The sequence below is a fragment of the Akebia trifoliata genome, chromosome 12 (genome assembly GCF_017979445.1).
Source record: "Akebia trifoliata isolate Shusen 1 chromosome 12, ASM1797944v1, whole genome shotgun sequence".
Lineage (NCBI taxonomy): Eukaryota > Viridiplantae > Streptophyta > Magnoliopsida > Ranunculales > Lardizabalaceae > Akebia > Akebia trifoliata.
In genome coordinates, this window is record NC_141386.1 from 35,256,558 (window position 1) to 35,276,101 (window position 19,544).

A 19,544-nucleotide genomic window follows, 5' to 3' on the forward strand; every position below is an offset into this window, starting at 1 on the left:
TTCTTTCTTTTTTTCAATACTACACCTTCACTTATATTATCTTACTTTCCTCTACCACCCCTTTCCAAGTATATCCCTCCAAATTTATTGCATTTCCACTCTTATCCACTTAAACCTAAAGAGAATGCCCATACCGTAGACACGAAAAAACTTTAGTTAACAAAGTATTCCAATGATATAGAATTAACAATAAAAGGTCAAAACTTTTAATGTATTCAATAATATGTCGAAAATTCATTCCCTAAATGTTGTTAGTCGAGATAGATTTTCAATTCTATTTACACCCAATCAATTAATGTTTTTTTTTTTTTTTGAAACTGATGTATCTAAGCCTCTTAGAGCACTTGACTAATCCTCGGCATATTTGCATTCCCCCACCAACGCACCAGGTAACTTTTGTGAAAAATCCTTGAGGATGGCCGCTAAGGAGGATTTGAAATCAAGAATTGTGTTTCATGGCCATCTCATCAATCCTTAGGAGTTAAACAATTAGATTTGAAAAATTATATTATGATTATGTTCATTAGGTTAGAAGTAGATGCATGGCAAAAAACAATATTTCAATTGGTTAGTTGATTCTCAAAATAATATCGTACAATTGGGCATTAAAACACTGTTGATTCACAAAGAATACCAAATAATTGGAAAACAAAGAGAAAATTATTCAAAAATAGAAATTTTGTTGATTAAAAGATGTCTCCGTAATGGAGTTAGAAAATCATTTATAAAAAAGAGTCATATTCCTAGAAAAAACAAAAAATAGTCAAATGGAACTAAGCATGGAAATGAAAACTACTTAACCATAGAAGTACGGCATAATTGACGGTGCATGATTTTGATCTCTACATTAAAGTTAATAACAAAAAAAAAAAAAAAAAATTAGCAAATTTGTCGAAAAATAGGGTAAATGAAGGAATCAAGCCTAAAAACGAAAACTTCGTCACCACGTTTTCTTTTAAGAATGGGTCTCCTTGAATGATTCTAACTCCATCATCCGTCTGGGTCCACATGGACCTAGGTCTTATGCTTTGACGTTTGGCAATATAAACGGTCCATGAATTATTCTGCTACGATCTCTTCATCAGAAGACTTACTAAGATTTGGAGACGGACTATATTTGTCATGCTAACCTTATTCATTGAATTAATTCGAGTTTATAGTAGAAGGTACGACGTTCTTACTCTAGAATCCCATCAATTTTTTTTCCCATTCTCGCTACTGATCGTAAAAGAATTATATTTTTAACTTTTCATAATGATTTTGCTTCTTAATTATTTTAGAGGCACTCCGTCACTATAATCCAAGTAACATTATACTTATGAAACAATCATATTATAGACCCATCTAAGAATTTTCCCTTTGAATTGTGCCTAATCTGATGTTTATGATCATTCTGAAAAACACTTCAAAGATTAGACGCTTAAGATTATTTAATCATAATGATCTCCTAATGGGATCCATTGATGCATATACTCCACTTGGCAATATATGTGGAACGAAGATAAGTTCAAAACCCATAAATGGTAAGTTAATAAAAAATCTATGAAAGATTTTCTTTCCATATTTTCCTATTACATCCAACGGTCTATATTTAATCTCGGATTTTGCTGTCCTAAACCTACTTCAAGTCCTGAGCCTATATAAACCCCTCTCACACCCTACATTTTTCTTCATTCTTTCTATCTAAATCACTTGTGGAGTTGTGGTGTTTGGCATCAAAACCACTATATTTTTACTTATTTATTTTCTTTTGTTAAGGTTTGTGGGGTCATTGATGCTCCCTTCATTCCAACTCTGGAAGGAGAGAAGGTTGATCACGGCTGCTAGTTCATGAATACCTTTGGGTGCGCAAGTTAAGGGAGATGCGCATTTTAAGGGTGCGCATGAACAAGGAGACGACTTTGCCTTCTTCTTTTCTTACTTGGAGTGAAGGGAGCTCTGAAGATCATTACGAACTCCTTCATCTTGTTTATGATTTCTCATTTATATCATACGAAATAGGGTTGATCCCGCATGCGCATGTTAGACAGCCTATTATATGTTTGACCTTCTAACATCAAATAACGTTTGAGACTATTTTTCTAAGTCAAACGTATGGTCTCCTAGAGATCTGTTATAATTTTCTTCACAGGTTTCATAGGATCGGTTTTCCATTGAGATCCCTAGGAGTTTGCTTCCATTTAGACCGTTCGTTTGCAAGAAAGTCTCAAAAGTTTAATGAATATTATTATTTCTCTTGTACGTTTTGGTCTTTTTTCATTTTAAGCTACCGTTGATGTCTTAAAAACTAGGATTCCTAGAGATCAGTGAATTTCTCGAACAGATCCATTTGGATATCCCTAGGGTAACTTCTCCCATCTCAAACGTTTTTTTAGACTGTCCATCAAACATAAACGATTGAGATTGGTGAATATTTTTAGGGATTTCAAAATAACATATCTCTAGAATATTTGTATTGGATTCCTAAAAAGTAGAAACCCAATACTGATCTCTAGGAAATGTATTTTTTTCTCCTCTTATCTTAAGCATCTATTTTGTAGCGAGTCATAAAGAATTTGAGATGGGAGGATAAATTCAAATTTCTCATCTCAAACATTTCCTAGTTTCCTTTGGGAACAATATAAGTTCCCAGCGATTTGTTTTAGAAGAAATTACTTCTCATCTCAACTGTACGTTTGATGCTTTTTCTCAATCGCTGATTATGGTTAGTATTTTCATATTGTTAAATGACTTATCTAGCCTTAGAGAACCTTTGATTTGAATGGAATTAAAAAGTTTACTAAGGGCTTGTTTGTTACAGTTTTTATTATTTTTATTGTTTTATTTACTCGGGACGAAAAAAAATGGGGAAGCATATTTGTTAGTAACAACTTTTGCTTCACTATTTTTGGTGGGAAGTTAAAAACATCTTTGAGAAGTCTTGTTGGGACTGCTTTCGCGCTTGAGCTTGTATGAGAAGTCAACACCAAAAAATGTATGGGGATGAAATGATGATTTTACCCTTCATTCTTCTTAACTTATTAATTAAATAACATAATCAATCCCACCGCTCTCTACTATTTATTCGTCTACTTCTGTGAGAAACAGATGCTAAGGAATTGGTATGAGCTTTCTTAACATCTGCTCTTGGGAATCCTTAGGAATAGTTTTCTAAGTCAAATATTTTATTCTTGGAAGCAAACATTTTACATCAATGGAAGGGAAGACCCAGTTGAAGGCGACTGGAGAAGCTGCAAGACATCAAGAGGAAAATTCTAGCAAATCATTACACACCCAGCCTTGTATAATCCTTTTAGAAGTGCCCTTGTTTGGGTCATAGGAAATGTTGGGTTTTGTATGAAAATTGAAGGCATCTATATTGGTCAACTGCTTAGTGTTAATTATGTGCTCTCAAATTGTTCAGTTAATTTTTTTTCCTTTTTAATTAAATTCGTGGAATTGGAAGCAATTGTCTCTATAATATAGAATTTCAAGAACATACTTACATGTAGAAAAAAGAAAGATTTGGAAGGCAATACATATTGCCATGACTTATGCATCGAAATTCACATCTTTTTGTGTTGTTACTTCATCCATGTTTGATAGACAAAAGAAATAGTCTCCATCAATAGGTCAATGTAGTATAATAATGTATGGTAAGAATGTATAGGAAATCAAAGTTAAAACATGCACAAATTGTAGTTCTAGATACCAAATTATAGAAAGTGGATTGAAATGATCTGGGTATGTTTCATGAAAAGACTACAATCTCAATTAAAAGAAATATTCAAGTGAAAGATCATGTTGAATGAGTAAATTCAAGAAAATGTGATAGTAATTGTAATAGACATTAAACTAAAGAGTGCTGATTTTCTAGCTAGAAAGTCTTCACTCGGTCCATACTCGGCTGACATGGCATGGATACGGAATCATAGATCTTTTTTGCAGTTGTGTATCCGAGAAAACAGATTTATGGTTCCTTGTCCATGCCATGTCAGTCGAGTATTGACCAAGTGAAGACTTTCTAGTTAGAAAATCATTATACTATCTAAACTAAAAGAAGATCATTGGGATGGTTTGGACATGTACACAAAGGCTAATTACAACCTCACTGGGAATGAATATTGCGGGTGCATAATTACTCTTGCTGATGTCGATCAATTGAAAACTTTCACATGGCCACCAACGCATAAAGAAGTCAAATCAAAGTGGCCACATTTTGCAGTGTCAGTGTCAACAAGTTAACTCAGCTAGTGAGTGCATGGTTCAAATCAAAACCCCCACATGTCAACTCTATTAAGTCCTCGAAAGGACTCAGCCAAAGAGACACGTGGAAGGACAAAGTACTCGGCTAAGCATAGTCGAGTGATCAATGCGTTAAGTCAAAATGATAGAGATTGTACAAAAATCCCTACGAATCTTAAAAAAAGTTTCCTTAAAACCTCTAGGATTCTATTTACAATTAATTCTCAGGTCAAATAGAAAGAGACCAAATAAGGGAAGAACAATAATTCAACATGGAATTAATAAGGATAAGAGTAGAGGGATTCTAACAAAAGAAAGATACAATGAAATCTCAAGATTTACTTGAGGTAAGTTGCCAAACAAACATAGACTCGTTGAGTCTATACATAGGATAATCAACACACATTTAAAGGACTTTTGACTCATTTTCTAACTTAGTTTGTTGTACAAAACATAACAAGAGAAAAATAAATAAAGATGAAACGAACACACAAAGAGCACAAGATTTAGGTGGTTTGAAAAATTAACTATGTTCACAGAAGAAAGAGAGAAAAATCCACGATCAACGATTAATATTATACTCTTTGTCCCTACAATTTTCTCAGTAGCAACGAGCGTCATAGAGAAAAAAATATAAAATCCTACTTGAAAATATTATAGAATACTAGACATCTCACAAAATAGTCCTTTAGAATTTTGTTAACTTGATCATCAAAGAGTCTCTTATTTGAGAAGCCCTCCCAAATTTGAGACTTGGTGCAAGAATAAGATGGATATTTTCGTTGAGATTTGAGTTTGGCAGTGAGGTAAGTTTTTTTAACCTACAAATGTAAAAGTTGGCACATGCTAGAACCATAAATTCTTTTCCCCAGGATACGCAACTACACATATTTATGGGGATGTATAATTGTGTATCTCGAGGGAAAATCTATGGTTCTAGCCCATGCCACGTCAGGGGGAGTGTGTAAAAGGGGTTGAGAAAATCAGGACTCTTTCAAAACATAGAGAAATATCTAGTCTCCAACTATAAATCCAACCAGTGTGGGCAATTACACCCACAAGAATATCTGAACTTTGAAGTAGCTACTTAAAAATTAATATTTTTTTAGGATATTTAAAGACTTTGCCCCCACATAATTTTAAACTTTCCCCCACAAATTTTTTTCAACTTTGAAGCAGTAATTCATAAATTAAAATTTCTTAAGATCTTTAAAGAACCCCACCTCAGACACACACAATTTTGTGAACATTCAAAGAATTACTGATAAATTAAAAAAAAAAAAAAAAAGATCATCAAGGAATTTGCCTCCTCACAAAATGTTGTTATTTTGAAGGAGTCAATTGCAATTTAGAATTTTTTTTATATCAACAATGCCCTATGTTAGAATTTTGCCCCCGCGAAGATAAAATCATGACACCACCCTTGGATCCAATGTTGACTTAACCTGAGATTCATGGGATGATTTTCCCAAGGATCTTTAGCAAAATGTATCCCTAGGAAACCCGTGTTTTTGTTGTGTGTCAAGGATTGTTGGATTGGGAAACGCCACTCTTGCAAAAAAAAATTCTTAATATAATTTGAAATAAATAGGTTGAGCTACAAGTTGACTAAGATTGAGTTTTATTTCTTGGCATTGAAAACAAAAGGGATCAATGGAGTAAAAGATGAAAAACAATAAAGTTTAAAAGGGAGAGATGAGGAAATACAATAAAGTTGGAAGGGCATAATTGGAAAAGACTAGTAAAAGAAAGAATAAACTTAGAAGGGTTCGAAAAGGGAGCCAAGTAGAAGAAAAAAAATAAGATTGGAAGAGCATTCTTGAAAAAGATGCAAAAAAAAGGAAAGATAATAAAGTCAAAAGTGGTTCTCGAGATTTGTAGGTAGATTTAATCTTAACATCTACTTATGTGAAGGATAGCATAGTGGGGTCCACAATTGTATTATATCATATAGATTGCTTTTCAAGAATATCTTTACGCCTTTATTATCTTTCCTTTTCTACTCCCTTTACAAGATTACCCTTCCAACTTTAATGTCTTTCTTCTTTTATTTCCTTTCCTTTTTTCAATACTACACCTCCACCTATATTATCTTTCTTTCCTCTACGACCCCTTTCCAATTCTACCCATCCAAATTTATTGCATTTCCACTCTTATCCCCTTAAACCCAAAGAGGATGCCCATACCGTAAGCACGGAAAAACTCTAATTAGTCATTAAAAGACCCCTTAAAGTATTCCAAAGATATAAAATTAACGGTAAAAGATCAAAACTTTTAATGTATTCAACAATATGTCGAAAATGTGTTCCCTAAATGTTGTAGTCGAGATAGGTTTTCAATTCAATTTACACCCAATCAATTTTTTTGTTTTGTTTTGTTTTGTTGAAATTGATGTATCTGAGCCTCGTAGAGCACTTGACTAATCCTCAGGATATTTACATTCCCCCACCCAACGGACCAGGTAACTTTTGGGATAAATCCTTAAGGATGGCCACTAAGGAGGATTCGAACTCAAGAACTTCATTTCCTGGCCGTCTCATCAATCCTTAAGAGTTAAATAATTGGATTTGAAAAATTATATTATGATTTTGTTCATTAGGTTAGAATTGATGCAAGACAAAGAACAATCTTTCAATTGGTTCGTTGATTTTCAAAAGAATATCAACCAATTGGGTATTAAAAAGTTACTGATTCACAAAGAATATCAAGCAATTGGGAAAAAAAAAGAGAAAATTCTTTAAAAATAAAAATTTTATTCATTGAAAGATGTCTCCGTATTGGAGTTAGAATATCATTTATAGAAAAGAGTCATATTCCTAGAAAAAACATGGAAATATAAAAAATAGGAAAAAATTACAAAAATAGGAAATATAAACTAGGCATTGAAATGAAAACTACTTAACCCTAAAAGTACGATAGAATCGATGGTGCGTGATTTTGATTTCTATAATTAAAGTTATTAACAAAATAAAAAATGTCAAAATAGCAAAATTGTATAAATATAGGGTAAACGAAGAAATTGGGCCTAAAAGTGAAAACTCCTTCATCGTGTTTTCATTCAAGAATGGGTATCCTCGGATGATTTTGACTTCAACGCCTATCTGGGTACGTGGGCCTATGTGTACTTAGGTCTTATGTTGGACGTTTGGCAATCTAAACATTCCATGAATTCTTCTGTTATAATCTTTGCATCAGAAGCCTTACTAAGTTTTGGAGTTGGACTATATTTGTCAGGCTAATTCATTGAATTAATTCGAGTCTAACAATAGAAGGCACGACGTTCCTACTCTATAATCCATCAATTCTCATTCCCATTCTTGCTTCTGGTCATAAAATAATTATATTTTTAACTTTCATAATGATTTTGCTTCTTAATTATTTTAGAGGCACTCAGTCACTATAATCCAAGTAACATTATACTTATGAAACAATCATATTATAGTCCCATCTATGAATTTTCCCTTTGAATTGTGCCTAATCTGATGTTCATAATCATGCAGATAAACACTTCAAAGATCAGACGCTTAAGATTATTCAATCATAATGATCTCTTAATGGGATCCATTGATGCATGTACTCCGATCCACTAGGCAATATATGTAGAAGGAAGATAAGTTCAAAACTCATAATCATTCTGATAACCTCTTCATTAATATGCTCATAAATGCACCAAAGTCTGCCTTTTGTGCACGTAATGGGCATAATCAGGATAGAAAATCTATGAAAGATTTTCTTTCCATATTTTCCTATTACATCCAACGGTCTATATTAAATCTATGATTATGCTGTCCTGAACCTACTTCAAGTCCTGAGCCTATATAAACACCTCTCACACCCTACATTTTTTTCATTCTTTCTCTCTAAATCACTTGTGGAGTTGTGGTGTTTGGCATCAAAACCACTATATTTTTATTTATTTATTTTCTTTTGTTAAGGTTTGTGGGGTCATTGATGCTCTCTTCATTCCAACTCTGGAAGGAGAGAAGGTTGATCACGGCTGCTAGTTCATGAATACCTTTGGGTGCGCAAGTTAAGGGAGAAGCGCATTTTAAGGGTGCGCATGAACAAGGAGACGAGTTTACCTTCTTCTTTTCTTACTTGGAGTGAAGGGAGCTCTGAAGATCATTACAACTCCTTCATCTTGCTTATGTTTTATAACGTTTGAAACTATTTTTCTAGATACCTGTAATAATTTTCCGCTCAGGTTTCGTAGGAGGAGTGTGTTTCCATTTAAATCGTTCGTTTGCAAGAGAGTCTCAAACTTTCAATGAATATTATTGTTTGTCTTGTACTTTTTGGTCTTTTTTCATCTTAAGCTATCGTTGATGTCATGAAAAACTAGGATTCCTAAAGATCAGTGTATTTATCCTAGAGATCCATTTGGACATCCCTAGGGTAAGTTCTCCAATCTCTAAAAGCCTCAAACGTTGTTTTAGACTGCCCATCAAACACAAACGATTGAGATTTGTGAATATTTTTAGGGATTTCAAAGATATTATATCTCTAGAATATCAGTATTGGATTCCTAAAACGTAAAAACCCAATACTGATCTCTAGGAAATATGTATTTTTCCTCTTATCTCTACCACAATTTTGTAGAGAGTCAAAAGGAACTTGTGATGGTAGGAAAAACCAAATTTCTCATCGCAAACATTTCCTAGCTTCTTGCGGGAACAATATAACTTCCCAGCGAGTCGTTTTAGTAGGAATTACTTCCTATCTCAACTGTATGTATGTTTGATGCTTTTTCTCAATAGCATATTATGGTTTGTATTTTCGTATAGTTAAATGACTTATCTAACCTTAGTATCTTTGAATGAAAATAAAATGTTTACTAAGGGCTTGTTTGTTGCAACTTCTTTCGATGGTTTTTTTTGGCTTTGAGTTGAAAAAAAGCCGGAGAAGCATGTTTGTGATTAACTTCTGCTTTACTAGTTTTTGCAGGAAGCCCAAAACTGTATTTTTGAGAAGTTTTTTTGGGATTGTCTTTGCGCACAAGCTACTATGAGAAGCCAACACAGAATGTATGGGGTTGAAATGATGATTTCACCCTTCATTCTCTTTAACTCGTCGATTAAACAACAGAATCAATTCAATCTCTCTATACTACTTATTCATCAGCTTCTATAACAAACAAGATTCTCCTAGATGCAATTTCCCATACTTTGACTTTCTACATCTCCTAGGCATGAGCTTCTGCTTCTCCTGGACATAGAATTCTAAAGCACACCCCAAGGAATTGTTATCAACTTTCCTAAGATCTTCTTCTCTTAGGAATCAGGAATATTTTTCTAAGTCAAATATTGTATTCTAGTCACTGGTGCTAACTTTTCGAAAAATCCAAAGAACTATTATTCTTGAACGCAAACATTTTACATCAATGGGAGGGAAGACCTTGAAGACGGCTTGTGAAACTGCAAGACATCAAGAGGAAAATTCAAGCAAATCGTGATACACCCAACCTTGTATATCCTTTTAGAAGTGCCATTTTTGGGGACATTGGAAATGTTGGGTTTTGTATGAAATTTGAAGGGATCTTTATTGGTCAATGGCTTAGTGTTAATTATGTGCTCTCAAATTGTTGCGTTAAATTTTTTTTAGTTAAATTTGTGGAATTGGAAGCAGTTGTCTTCATAAAGTAAAATTTCAAGAAACATATTTACATTGATAAAAATGAAAGATTTGGAATGCAGTTCACATTGCCATGACTTATGCATAGAAATTCACATCTTTTTGTGTTGTTACTTCATCCACCTATGATAGACAGAAGAAATATTCTCCAACAATGGGCTAATGTAGCATAATAATATATGGTAAGAATGTACAGGAAATAAATGTTAAAACACGTAAATTGCAGTTCTAGATACCAAACTATAGAAAATGGATTGAAATGATTTGGGTATGTTCAATGAACAGAGTACAGTCTCAATTAAAAGAAATATTCAATTGAAAGACCAGGATGAATGAGGGAAAGAGACCCAAATTAAGAACTTAGATCTATCAATGAAAGCATTTGTGAATTCATTCTCAATAACAAAATCTTGGCTTTAGACATGGTGAAAGCATAAGACCCATACATGTTGGCCTTTTACATCATCTATCTGCTTGAAAGATTTATTTTTATCATGGGTTGTTATGAGCAATCCTAAGATTTATGAAAATCAACTAGAATGTGGAGAATATTATGATGTTATATATTAATTCAAATATCAAATTTGATAATTGGGTGTTGAACATTAAGAGATTCAACGTATGAAAATTGAGATGTTATGATGAATGAGTAAAAAGATTAGGAAAGTTAAAGTTACAAAATGAACAAATTCAAGAAAATGAGTTAGTAGTTGTAATAGACGTTAAACTAAAAGAAGATCATTGGGATGGTTTGGACACGTACACGAAGGCTAATTACAACGTTAATTGGAATGAATATTGTGGATGCATAATTACTCTAGCTTATGTGGATCAGTTGATGACTTTCACATGGCCACTAACGGAAAAAGAACGAATCTTAAAAGAAGACTCCTTAAAATCTCAAGGATTCTATTTACAACTAGTTCTCAAGTCAAAATAGAAAGAGACCAAATAAGGGAAGAACAATAATCCAACATGGAATTAATAAGAATGAGAATGGAAGGATTCTAACTGAAGTAAGATACGATGATATCTCAAGATTTTCGTGAGGTAAGTTTTCAAATCAAAATGAACTCTTTGAGTCTATAAATAGGAGAATCAAGACACAGTTAAGAGACTTGTGACTCATTCTCTAACTTAGTCAATTATACAGAAGCATAACAAGAGAAAAATAAATAAATATTAAATGAACACACAAAGAACACATGCAAGGTTTACGTGGTTTGGCAAATTGCCTATGTCCACGGAAGAAAGGAAGAAAAATTCACTATCACCGATAAAGTTTACACTCTTTGTCCTCTATAATTCTACAATTCTCTCAGTAACAAGGAAAATCCATATTAAGGCTTGAAAATCCATATTGAGGTTGATTCTCTTCTCATTGATAAAGGTCTACTACAAGCAGGGGCGGAGCCAGGATTTTGTTTTTGTGGGGGCAAATTACAAATAAAAAAAATTTCAAAACTTCTGTGGGGGCAAAGCAGTAGAATGTTAAAAAAAATTTTAAAATTATTAATGCCTCCCTATGGATTTTAGAAATTCTTGTGGGGGCAATTGCCCCCACTGCCCCCACTGTAAATCCGCCCCTGACTACAAGAAAGGTTGTCATGGCATTTGGATGTTTGGTTGTGCCACATCAAAGAAAGATTGAAAAATTGTCAGTGAAATATCAAGCACATCCGAAGGGAAGGCCATAGTACAGTTGCAGATCAACCAGCAAATCAAGGAATTATGAGTAAAACGTTCACAAGATTTGTTAGCCTTAATGACCTCCCTTTACCCGTGAAAAAAATATGTTATTGGGGATGTTTTATCATTGTCTACTATTATGCTTAAGCACGAAGCCTCTTTTTAAGTAATACACTTCTTTCTTACTTAGGACAAAAAATATTCATTTCAATAACAAAAGAGACATGTTAATCACATACAAAATTGAATCAATGAACAAGATTCGTTTAACCAATCACAAATCATTTAAGGTTAGCTTTCACAAATTTGATAATGATAAATTGGAGTTGGGAGGAGAGTTATAATAATAATAATAATAATAATTATTATTATTATTATTATGCACTAAAAGTGTGTATGATTGCTTGGAAGTTTTATTTTATAAAATTGTTTTTTAAATAAAGTGCTTTAATAAAATGGTCTTCTTTAATGCACATAGGAAAATGTCAAATGAGAGCTGCGGAATGTTTTTCCATGAAAAAGTCTTAGACCATTTTTTCTTTCAACTTTCAGTGATTCGATTGTTTCTACGGAGTCCGGGTCGGGATCCATATTGGAAATAATCTGAAACCTAGTAAAGTAATTAGAACTGTAAGACATATTCTTCGATTTGATGAATTATTTAAAGAGGATCGTTTAATTATAGTAAGACAATGAAAAATTGAGCATTTCTTATCTCAATCCTTCTTCATACGAGAAATATTTACCGATTCTCCAAAGAAATAAGTCAAAATCACATACATATGAATATAAAAAAAAATTAAGTTATTTTTCAACCGGGTTGGTGGTGCAATTATACGGCATGTAAGTGCGTTTGAAATTCTTTAGTGGGTTGGTTGGCTAGAGATTAAACTCAAAAACAAAAAGTTAAATTACATAATAAACAAAGAAAAGATGCCATATTCCGACCGTTGTAATGGCTCCTGTCTTTTTTTATTTATTTTTTTCGAAGAGTTCTGGATTCGCTTTAAAAGCTGAGATGCCCATGCCCGCCATTATCTCTCTCTCTCTCTTTCCAAAATCCAACAACCCACCCACATAAAAGTATTCCCTCTCCTTGGCTGACGAGAAAATCTTCTCTCTTAGATCCTCCTTTTTACCCTCTTTATTGCATCCAACGGTCCTTGATTCATCTATAGGGTTTTGTCCTTCTGTTTCTCCCTATTTAAACTACCTTCTGTCTTCTCCATTTCTCACGATTAATTATTTGTAGGGTTTATCCTTCTGTGCTTCAGTGGAGGTCTCCAAAACCACAAGTGGATTTCAGTCTGTGAGGTTCAGTGGCTTTGACAGAAGAAACTACTAACAGTGGTTGTAAAAGAAGGTTTGGGTGTCGATGGAGTTCCCTTTTAATCCAATTCAGAAAGGATAGAAGGTGTTTACGACTGCTGATTCATGAATACCCTTGAGTGCGCAGGTTTAGGAGTTGTAGCGCAGGTTAAGGGTGCGCATGAACCAGGAGACGAGGTTCCCTTCTTCTTTTCTTACTTGGATTGAAGGGAGCTCCAATGGCCTCTCTCTCTCTCTCTCTTATTTATACCATCTTCGAAGACTCGCGAGTCAACTCATCAATGAAATATTTTGCTTTTAATATTGGTACTCAGGTTATGTATATTTTCTTCTGGATCTAAGTCTTTTTATTTTGAATCTGAGTTTTTTCACGAAATCTAGAAAGATGTAGTGTTAGATTACTAATTTAGTAATCCATTTGAGCTCAACCATCCTTAATAAGATTTGAAATCTTACTAAGTTAGCGAGGAAAGTGTTTCTCTTTTTAGATAAATTTCAAATATAACCCCATAACTCGGCCAAGTTTATAATCTTATATAATTCCAATTGATACGACCAAGTTAACTCGGAGAGTTAGCTGAAGGTACACTAAACTTGCTTCGACCAGGTTTCCAGTTGACTCTACATGTTTTAAAAGTTACAACTTTGAATTTTCATGCTAACATGCGCCTGTTGTCATTTTCCACTTCACTTTGTTGCTTTGTGTAGGTCTTTGTCGTGAGATTAGTATGGAATCCTCCACTAACGGTGCATGTTAGAGGAAACCAATCTATGGTCATTGGAGTGGTTTAATTAATTCTCCATATGATGTGGCATAAGACATGCGCATGTTAGAGGAGCTTATAAATGGTCCCACTTTGGCCTTTTGAGTTTGATAAAGAAATTTGACATTAACTACCAAATGATGTATATTTAGCTTGATTGAGAATAGTAGATATTTTGATCAGATTGTACCTCTATTGCAGTCTTAGTATGTCTTGGAAAATAAAGAAACATTTGGCATGCTTGGTAAAAATTTATGAATGGTTTCCTTATTAATTCGTTCATTATGCTTATTATTCATGAATTATTTGACTATTAATTGTCTGAAATACATATGATTGATATTCCTCGAGATATTCGCAATAAGAATTGCAATGATCATCTTAACCAAGTAGCAAGGAAAGAAGAACTAAAGATACTCCTTTAGATATCCAAAATAAGCATTAATTCCTCAGGGCCCACCCACAAGGGCGCACCCTCACTTACCTGCATGTGATGTAGGAGCGTTGCACATGCCGCAAGACTAGTCCTTGGATGACGAGACACTGGTCTATGGACCGGGCAAAGCCTAGACACGGGCCCACTCCGCCGTCTACAAGGATACCCGGTTATCCAAAAAGAAAATAATAAAAAAATTAAAAGTTGAAAGGAGAATTGGAAAATATTTGGGCAGGGGACAGTTCATTTTAATTTTGAAATTGTAAGTTACTAATTTTAAAATTAAAATATTTTATCAAAAAGTAAAATGTTTTCAATCAGGTATTCAGAAGTTTGTCATTTTCAGAATTAAAATGAACAATATGTTGATATGCAAAATTTTCAGCAAACATTTTGATAGATCAGCTTAAAAATAAATCTAATCTCTAACAATATTGATGCAAATATGAGTGAACGCAAGTTTATTACTTTTGAGTAGGTAGGGTAGTTCGACAGCTTAGAGAGCGTTTGTTCCTTATAATGCCTTTGAGAAATCCATTCTCTGTGCTACTAGATTTGATTTCTTGTTTAGATAATCTGTTTTTCGCAACTGATTTTGAGTTGTTAAGTAAAAATAAAAATAAAGAAGGGGAGTTAGAAACTAAAATAAGACGTTATTATGCTCCAAATGTAGTCTGCGTGTATGCTCGTCTATGGCAACCTTAATTAGTATCTCTTCAGCTAAGTTGTTATAATAAACATGCATCAACAGATTTTGAATTTGTAATATAAAAAAGGAAAGAAAAAGGATTGATTAGAATTCACATCAATGTTTCATATAAAATGGGAAATAACTTTTTCAACCATCTGATGATTCACATTATTGTTTGAAAATTTTCTAAGTTATAATTTAGATTTACAGGAGACATGTATCTCACAACATTTTTGAAATGTGGTACGATATGGAACTTCAGACAACAGCATTACTGAGAAAAGGGGTCTACCAGTAGAGATCAGCAGAAAGCTTTGAGTATCCAATGGCCTATAAAACAGCAATTCAATAGAGTAATGAGAACTGAGAGGTCTCTCCCATCATTTAATAAATAAATAAAATTGAGCTATTAGAAGGCCAATTAGGATTAAAACTATACATTTGTTTTGGGAATTATATAGCCTTGATTTCCATATCTCAATTGGTTGATGTTGTGCATTCTAATGGTTTTTGCAGCAAAAGAATCTGGTTTTTGAACCCATATTTAAAATCTTAAATTTTGGAGGTCTCTCTGGTGGACTCTTGGACAAATGGGTTCAGACTTGAATGCATGGTTGAACTGTTGAACGATTGATGAATGTGTGACCATGTGTAGTTTGTCGACCGTTAAAGATAGAAGACTTTGTTTCCACCACAGGTCCTTTCCCCATGGATTCACCAATAATCCCCACATGAGCACACCCCACTACGAAAATGATGAAACCGATAAATGTCTCTAACAATGATCTCACGTTTGGTGATCTTTGAGATGTGTTTGGCAGCAATATGACAATCTCCACACACACGGAGGTTCTTGGTAATCCTGATAGGCATCCCGGGCTCAGTATTTATAATGGCAAAAACAATTGCAAGCTTCTCACTATGGACAGCTAGATGGCCTTCCTTATCTTCCTCCTCTACGTCATGGAGTGCAGATTCCGTCTCAGGGACATACCCTGCTTCCTTCATCTTACCAACTAAGACATCTAACTCATCGTAGATATCCTTGGACTGCGGATGTGATCGATCACCAACATGAAAAGTGTACACTCTATCACCAAGCTCGACATTGCTACAACCAGGCAATTTCTTGATTCCTTTGCTCTCCATGATTGATCGGATGGCTGTAACATCATCCCATCTACCAGCCTTGGCATAAATATTGGATAACAAAACGTAATATCCAGCTTGCTCGGGAACCAGTCTAAAAAGATTATCAGCAGCGATCAGCCCTATAGTCATGTTAGAGTAAACTCGACAAGCGCTCAACAATGCTCCCCACACTCTCTCAGTTGGCTCAATCGTCATCTGCTTGATAAAACTATATGCCTCGTCAACATGGCCCGCACGTCCTAAAATATCAACCATGCAAGAAAAGTGCTCTATCTTGGGGAGCATTCTGTATTTCTCAGTCATTAGTTTATAATAGTGACGCCCCTCATCCAATAAGCCCGAATGGCTACAAGCCGAGAAAACTGAAACAAAAGCAATGTGATCAGGTGTCAGACCCGAGTCCTGCATTTTAGAGAAGAGTGCAATAGCTTCACGACCTTGTCCATTCATAGCATAGGCAGATATCATCGAAGTCCAAGACACAACATCACGACTCCGCATCCCATCAAATACTTCCCTTGCAGATTGCAAACACCCGCATTTAGCGTACATGTCAACTAATGCATTTTCCACAAACAAATTCGGACAAAGTCCCTTCCTAACAACATATTCGTGTATCCGTTTCCCTTGTGTCAGAGCTGAAAAATCCCCGCAAGCGGGAAGAACACTAGCAATGGTGATGGCATCAGGTTCTACCCCTTTAGCTTCCATCTGCGAATGAAGTTCAACAGCCTCGGCGGGCATAGAATTGTTCACGTAGATAGCTATCATCACATTCCAAGAAACCAACCCCTTGTCAGCCATCTTATTAAACATCTCCCGAACAAACGAAACATTTGGAAAAGATGTATTTGTTACAGCTGGTGAGAGGCTTGCCATTGTTCCAGCGTCTGGCTTTAGCTTCTGCAGCTCCATTTCTTTGCAAACGTCCAATGCTTCGTCAAATTGTCCATTTTGAGCAAAACCCGCAACCATCGAGTTCCAAGACACTACATCTCTTTGATGCATACTGTCAAGTACCCGTCGAGCATCAACTAAACAATTGCATTTTCCATACATGGCTATTAGGCCATTCGCGACAAAGAGATTCAAGTCAAGCCCAATTCTTGAAACGGCAGCATGGATTTGTAACCCAAACCGCAAATTCTCTGAGCTCGAGCATGCTTTGAGAACACAAGGGAAGGTATAGTTATCAGGTTGGGTTTTGTGGCTTGACATGCTGCTGTAAACGAGAAGAGCCTCTCGATAAAGATGGTTATTGACATAGGTTCTGATCATGACATTGAAGAATATAACATTCTTCTGAGGAATTCCATCGAATATATGGCGGGTGATTGTGGGTTCTCCACAACTACCATAAGCTCTCATTAGCTTAATAGCAAGAGATGGATTAGAGTTGAAATGATCGTTAACAATGATCTTCGAATGTAGTTTCTTCAGTGTTGAGATATCTGGGTATTCATCTAATATCCGACCACACAAATCTTTAATTATATTTGTTTTGTCTTGCAATGTTTGTGGAGTTTTGAGAGTGAAATTTGAAGTTTGAAGTTGCTTGGAAGTTGAAAAATGGCGGGAAAGGGGCATGGAGTCAGGTAAGGCTCTCATTAATTTAAAAATGTTGAAATTTGGGTTCAGGACAAATGTTTGGTATAGTTATGGGTTGTCTAAAACCCTTATCCTCAATAGACCTAAAACCCTTGACTATACATGTCGCCCACCAGCTAATCTCACAGATCATTTGATTGGCTAGGCAATCTCTTAAACCAAAAAAAGTAGGATTGCTTCTATTGCCACGCCACCTTTTGCTAACTCCACCCCAAATATGTATGTCTTTGGTGATTTACATATGAATTTGGAAAAAAATAATCAAGAAAATGGAAACGCTGCACAGCCAGATGTGTTTAGGGCAAATTCACTGATGCACAATAAAGCTAAAAAAGATCCTCTAAACTGATAATTATTTTTACCCATTTGACCAAATTACTCGTATATCCAATCGTCATCGAAGCCTTATCCCAAAGAGTTCGGGTTGGTTGAACGAATATTGTTCCTCCATTCAACTATGTCTAAAACTATATAACGTGGCCTTCTGTTATTGAAGTGTGTTCATATCCACTTTCACAACTCATGACGCACTATGGCCATTTCCTATAAAGTTATTAAAGGAGGATTTTCGACAATAGCCCTCGATGGTAATCAGGACACTAGGGCAATGGTGATGCTTTTAGCAGCAAAAAAGCAAATCAGAGGAAGGAAATCCGAAGCAAACAAACGAATCCATGGCAGCTGAACTTTGAGCTTGTACATTGCTCAGTCTGATTGGAAACATGGGAGCTTGTGCAACAGAAGATTAAAACTAGCATTCTAAAGAGAAATTAAAATCTCTGAGCCCCTTTACTGCAATTTATCTATGGACCCAAGGAAGAGAAGCTACATAAGAGATTTTATTAGTTAGCTTGAATGCAAATCTGAAGACCAGATATGAGACCAGTATTCTTTGACGAGCTGCGCAAATAGTGAATCCTCTCTCTTCATCAACTTCATCGGCTCATTGTACTCCACCAATTTTCCTGAAAAACAAATGAAACATATACTTGAGACTTTCAAACTTCTGCCCAGACATTCAGCCAGTTTGGTCTACAACCATATGCAATGAAACTCACCATCTCTGATGGCAAGCACCATTGTGCAGTCCATCACTGTTGGTATTCTGAGGGCCACTGTGCTCACAGTGCAATCTGCGAATTCTGTCCTTATGATTTTTTGGAGAATCGAATCTGTTGCATTGTCGATGGATGCCGTCGCTTCATCCAGCACCAATATTCTGCTTCTCCTCAAAAGAGCACAGCCCAAACAAAATAATTGTCACTATCCCATGCTCCAATTGGATCCATCTTCAACAACTGCAATATCAAGTTGTTTTTTGGTGACTACTACTCAAAACAAAAGCAACACCACAAACTTGAAATCTTACCCAAAGCATCCAAACCCTCTTCTTTCTCTTGTACAGCTTCTTGAAGCTGACATTTCCCAAGAACCTACCAAACATGCATGAGAAACTGAATTAGTTAGCAAATGCAACTGGTGTTGATGGTAATTTATATTTTATTTTACTAAATGCAATACTAAGATGAAAAAGTTCAACTATAAGGATGCTGGATTCATGGAAAGAGAACTCGCAAGGCCATTAAATTGGTGGTATTATAACTTTTCCTAATATTAAACAACAAAGCATAAAACTGAAATAGTACGTCCCATATTTCATGGTCAGTATGTTGGGATAACAGATCCAAATTGTATCTCACGGTCCCATTGAAAAGAGTAGGATCTTGAGGTATGATCCCAAAACGAAACCTCAGATCATGAAGCCCGTTGTTGAGATGTCAAGACCATCTATAACAATTTTTCCCCCTGCAGGTTCTACCAGTATTCTGTAATATATTCCCAGACACAAATATGAGGTGAGCTATACATGCAAAAAAGAAGTAAAGGAAGCCCATGTTCTGATGTAGATACTGTTTGTACTTTGTAAGGCTTCAGACCCAAATCTCCTATTTCACTCTCTTCTTGCTTAATCAACTGATCTCCTATCGCTGTTTTCAACTGTTTGTCAGTATGAGTCTTC

The 19,544-nt window shown here is 35.0% G+C and overlaps 1 protein-coding gene and 1 long non-coding RNA gene across 2 annotated transcripts; both read right to left on the reverse strand.

The window, feature by feature from the left end:
- Positions 1-14,866: 14,866 nt before the first annotated feature.
- On the reverse strand, positions 14,867-17,709 carry LOC147389890 (putative pentatricopeptide repeat-containing protein At3g49142). Its single transcript, XM_086419944.1, has 2 exons — positions 15,204-17,709; positions 14,867-15,094 (listed from the first exon to the last, which is right to left on the reverse strand). The coding sequence occupies exon 1, from the start codon at positions 17,522-17,524 to the stop codon at positions 15,479-15,481; it is 2,046 nt and encodes a 681-aa protein (XP_086276070.1). The 5' UTR covers positions 17,525-17,709; the 3' UTR covers positions 14,867-15,094; positions 15,204-15,478.
- Positions 17,710-18,006: 297 nt separating this feature from the next.
- On the reverse strand, positions 18,007-19,030 carry LOC147389891 (uncharacterized). The gene is made up of 3 exons (XR_015170905.1): positions 18,894-19,030; positions 18,583-18,822; positions 18,007-18,489 (listed from the first exon to the last, which is right to left on the reverse strand). It is a non-coding gene; the product is annotated as an uncharacterized LOC147389891 (long non-coding RNA).
- Between the last annotated feature and the right edge of the window lie 514 nt (positions 19,031-19,544).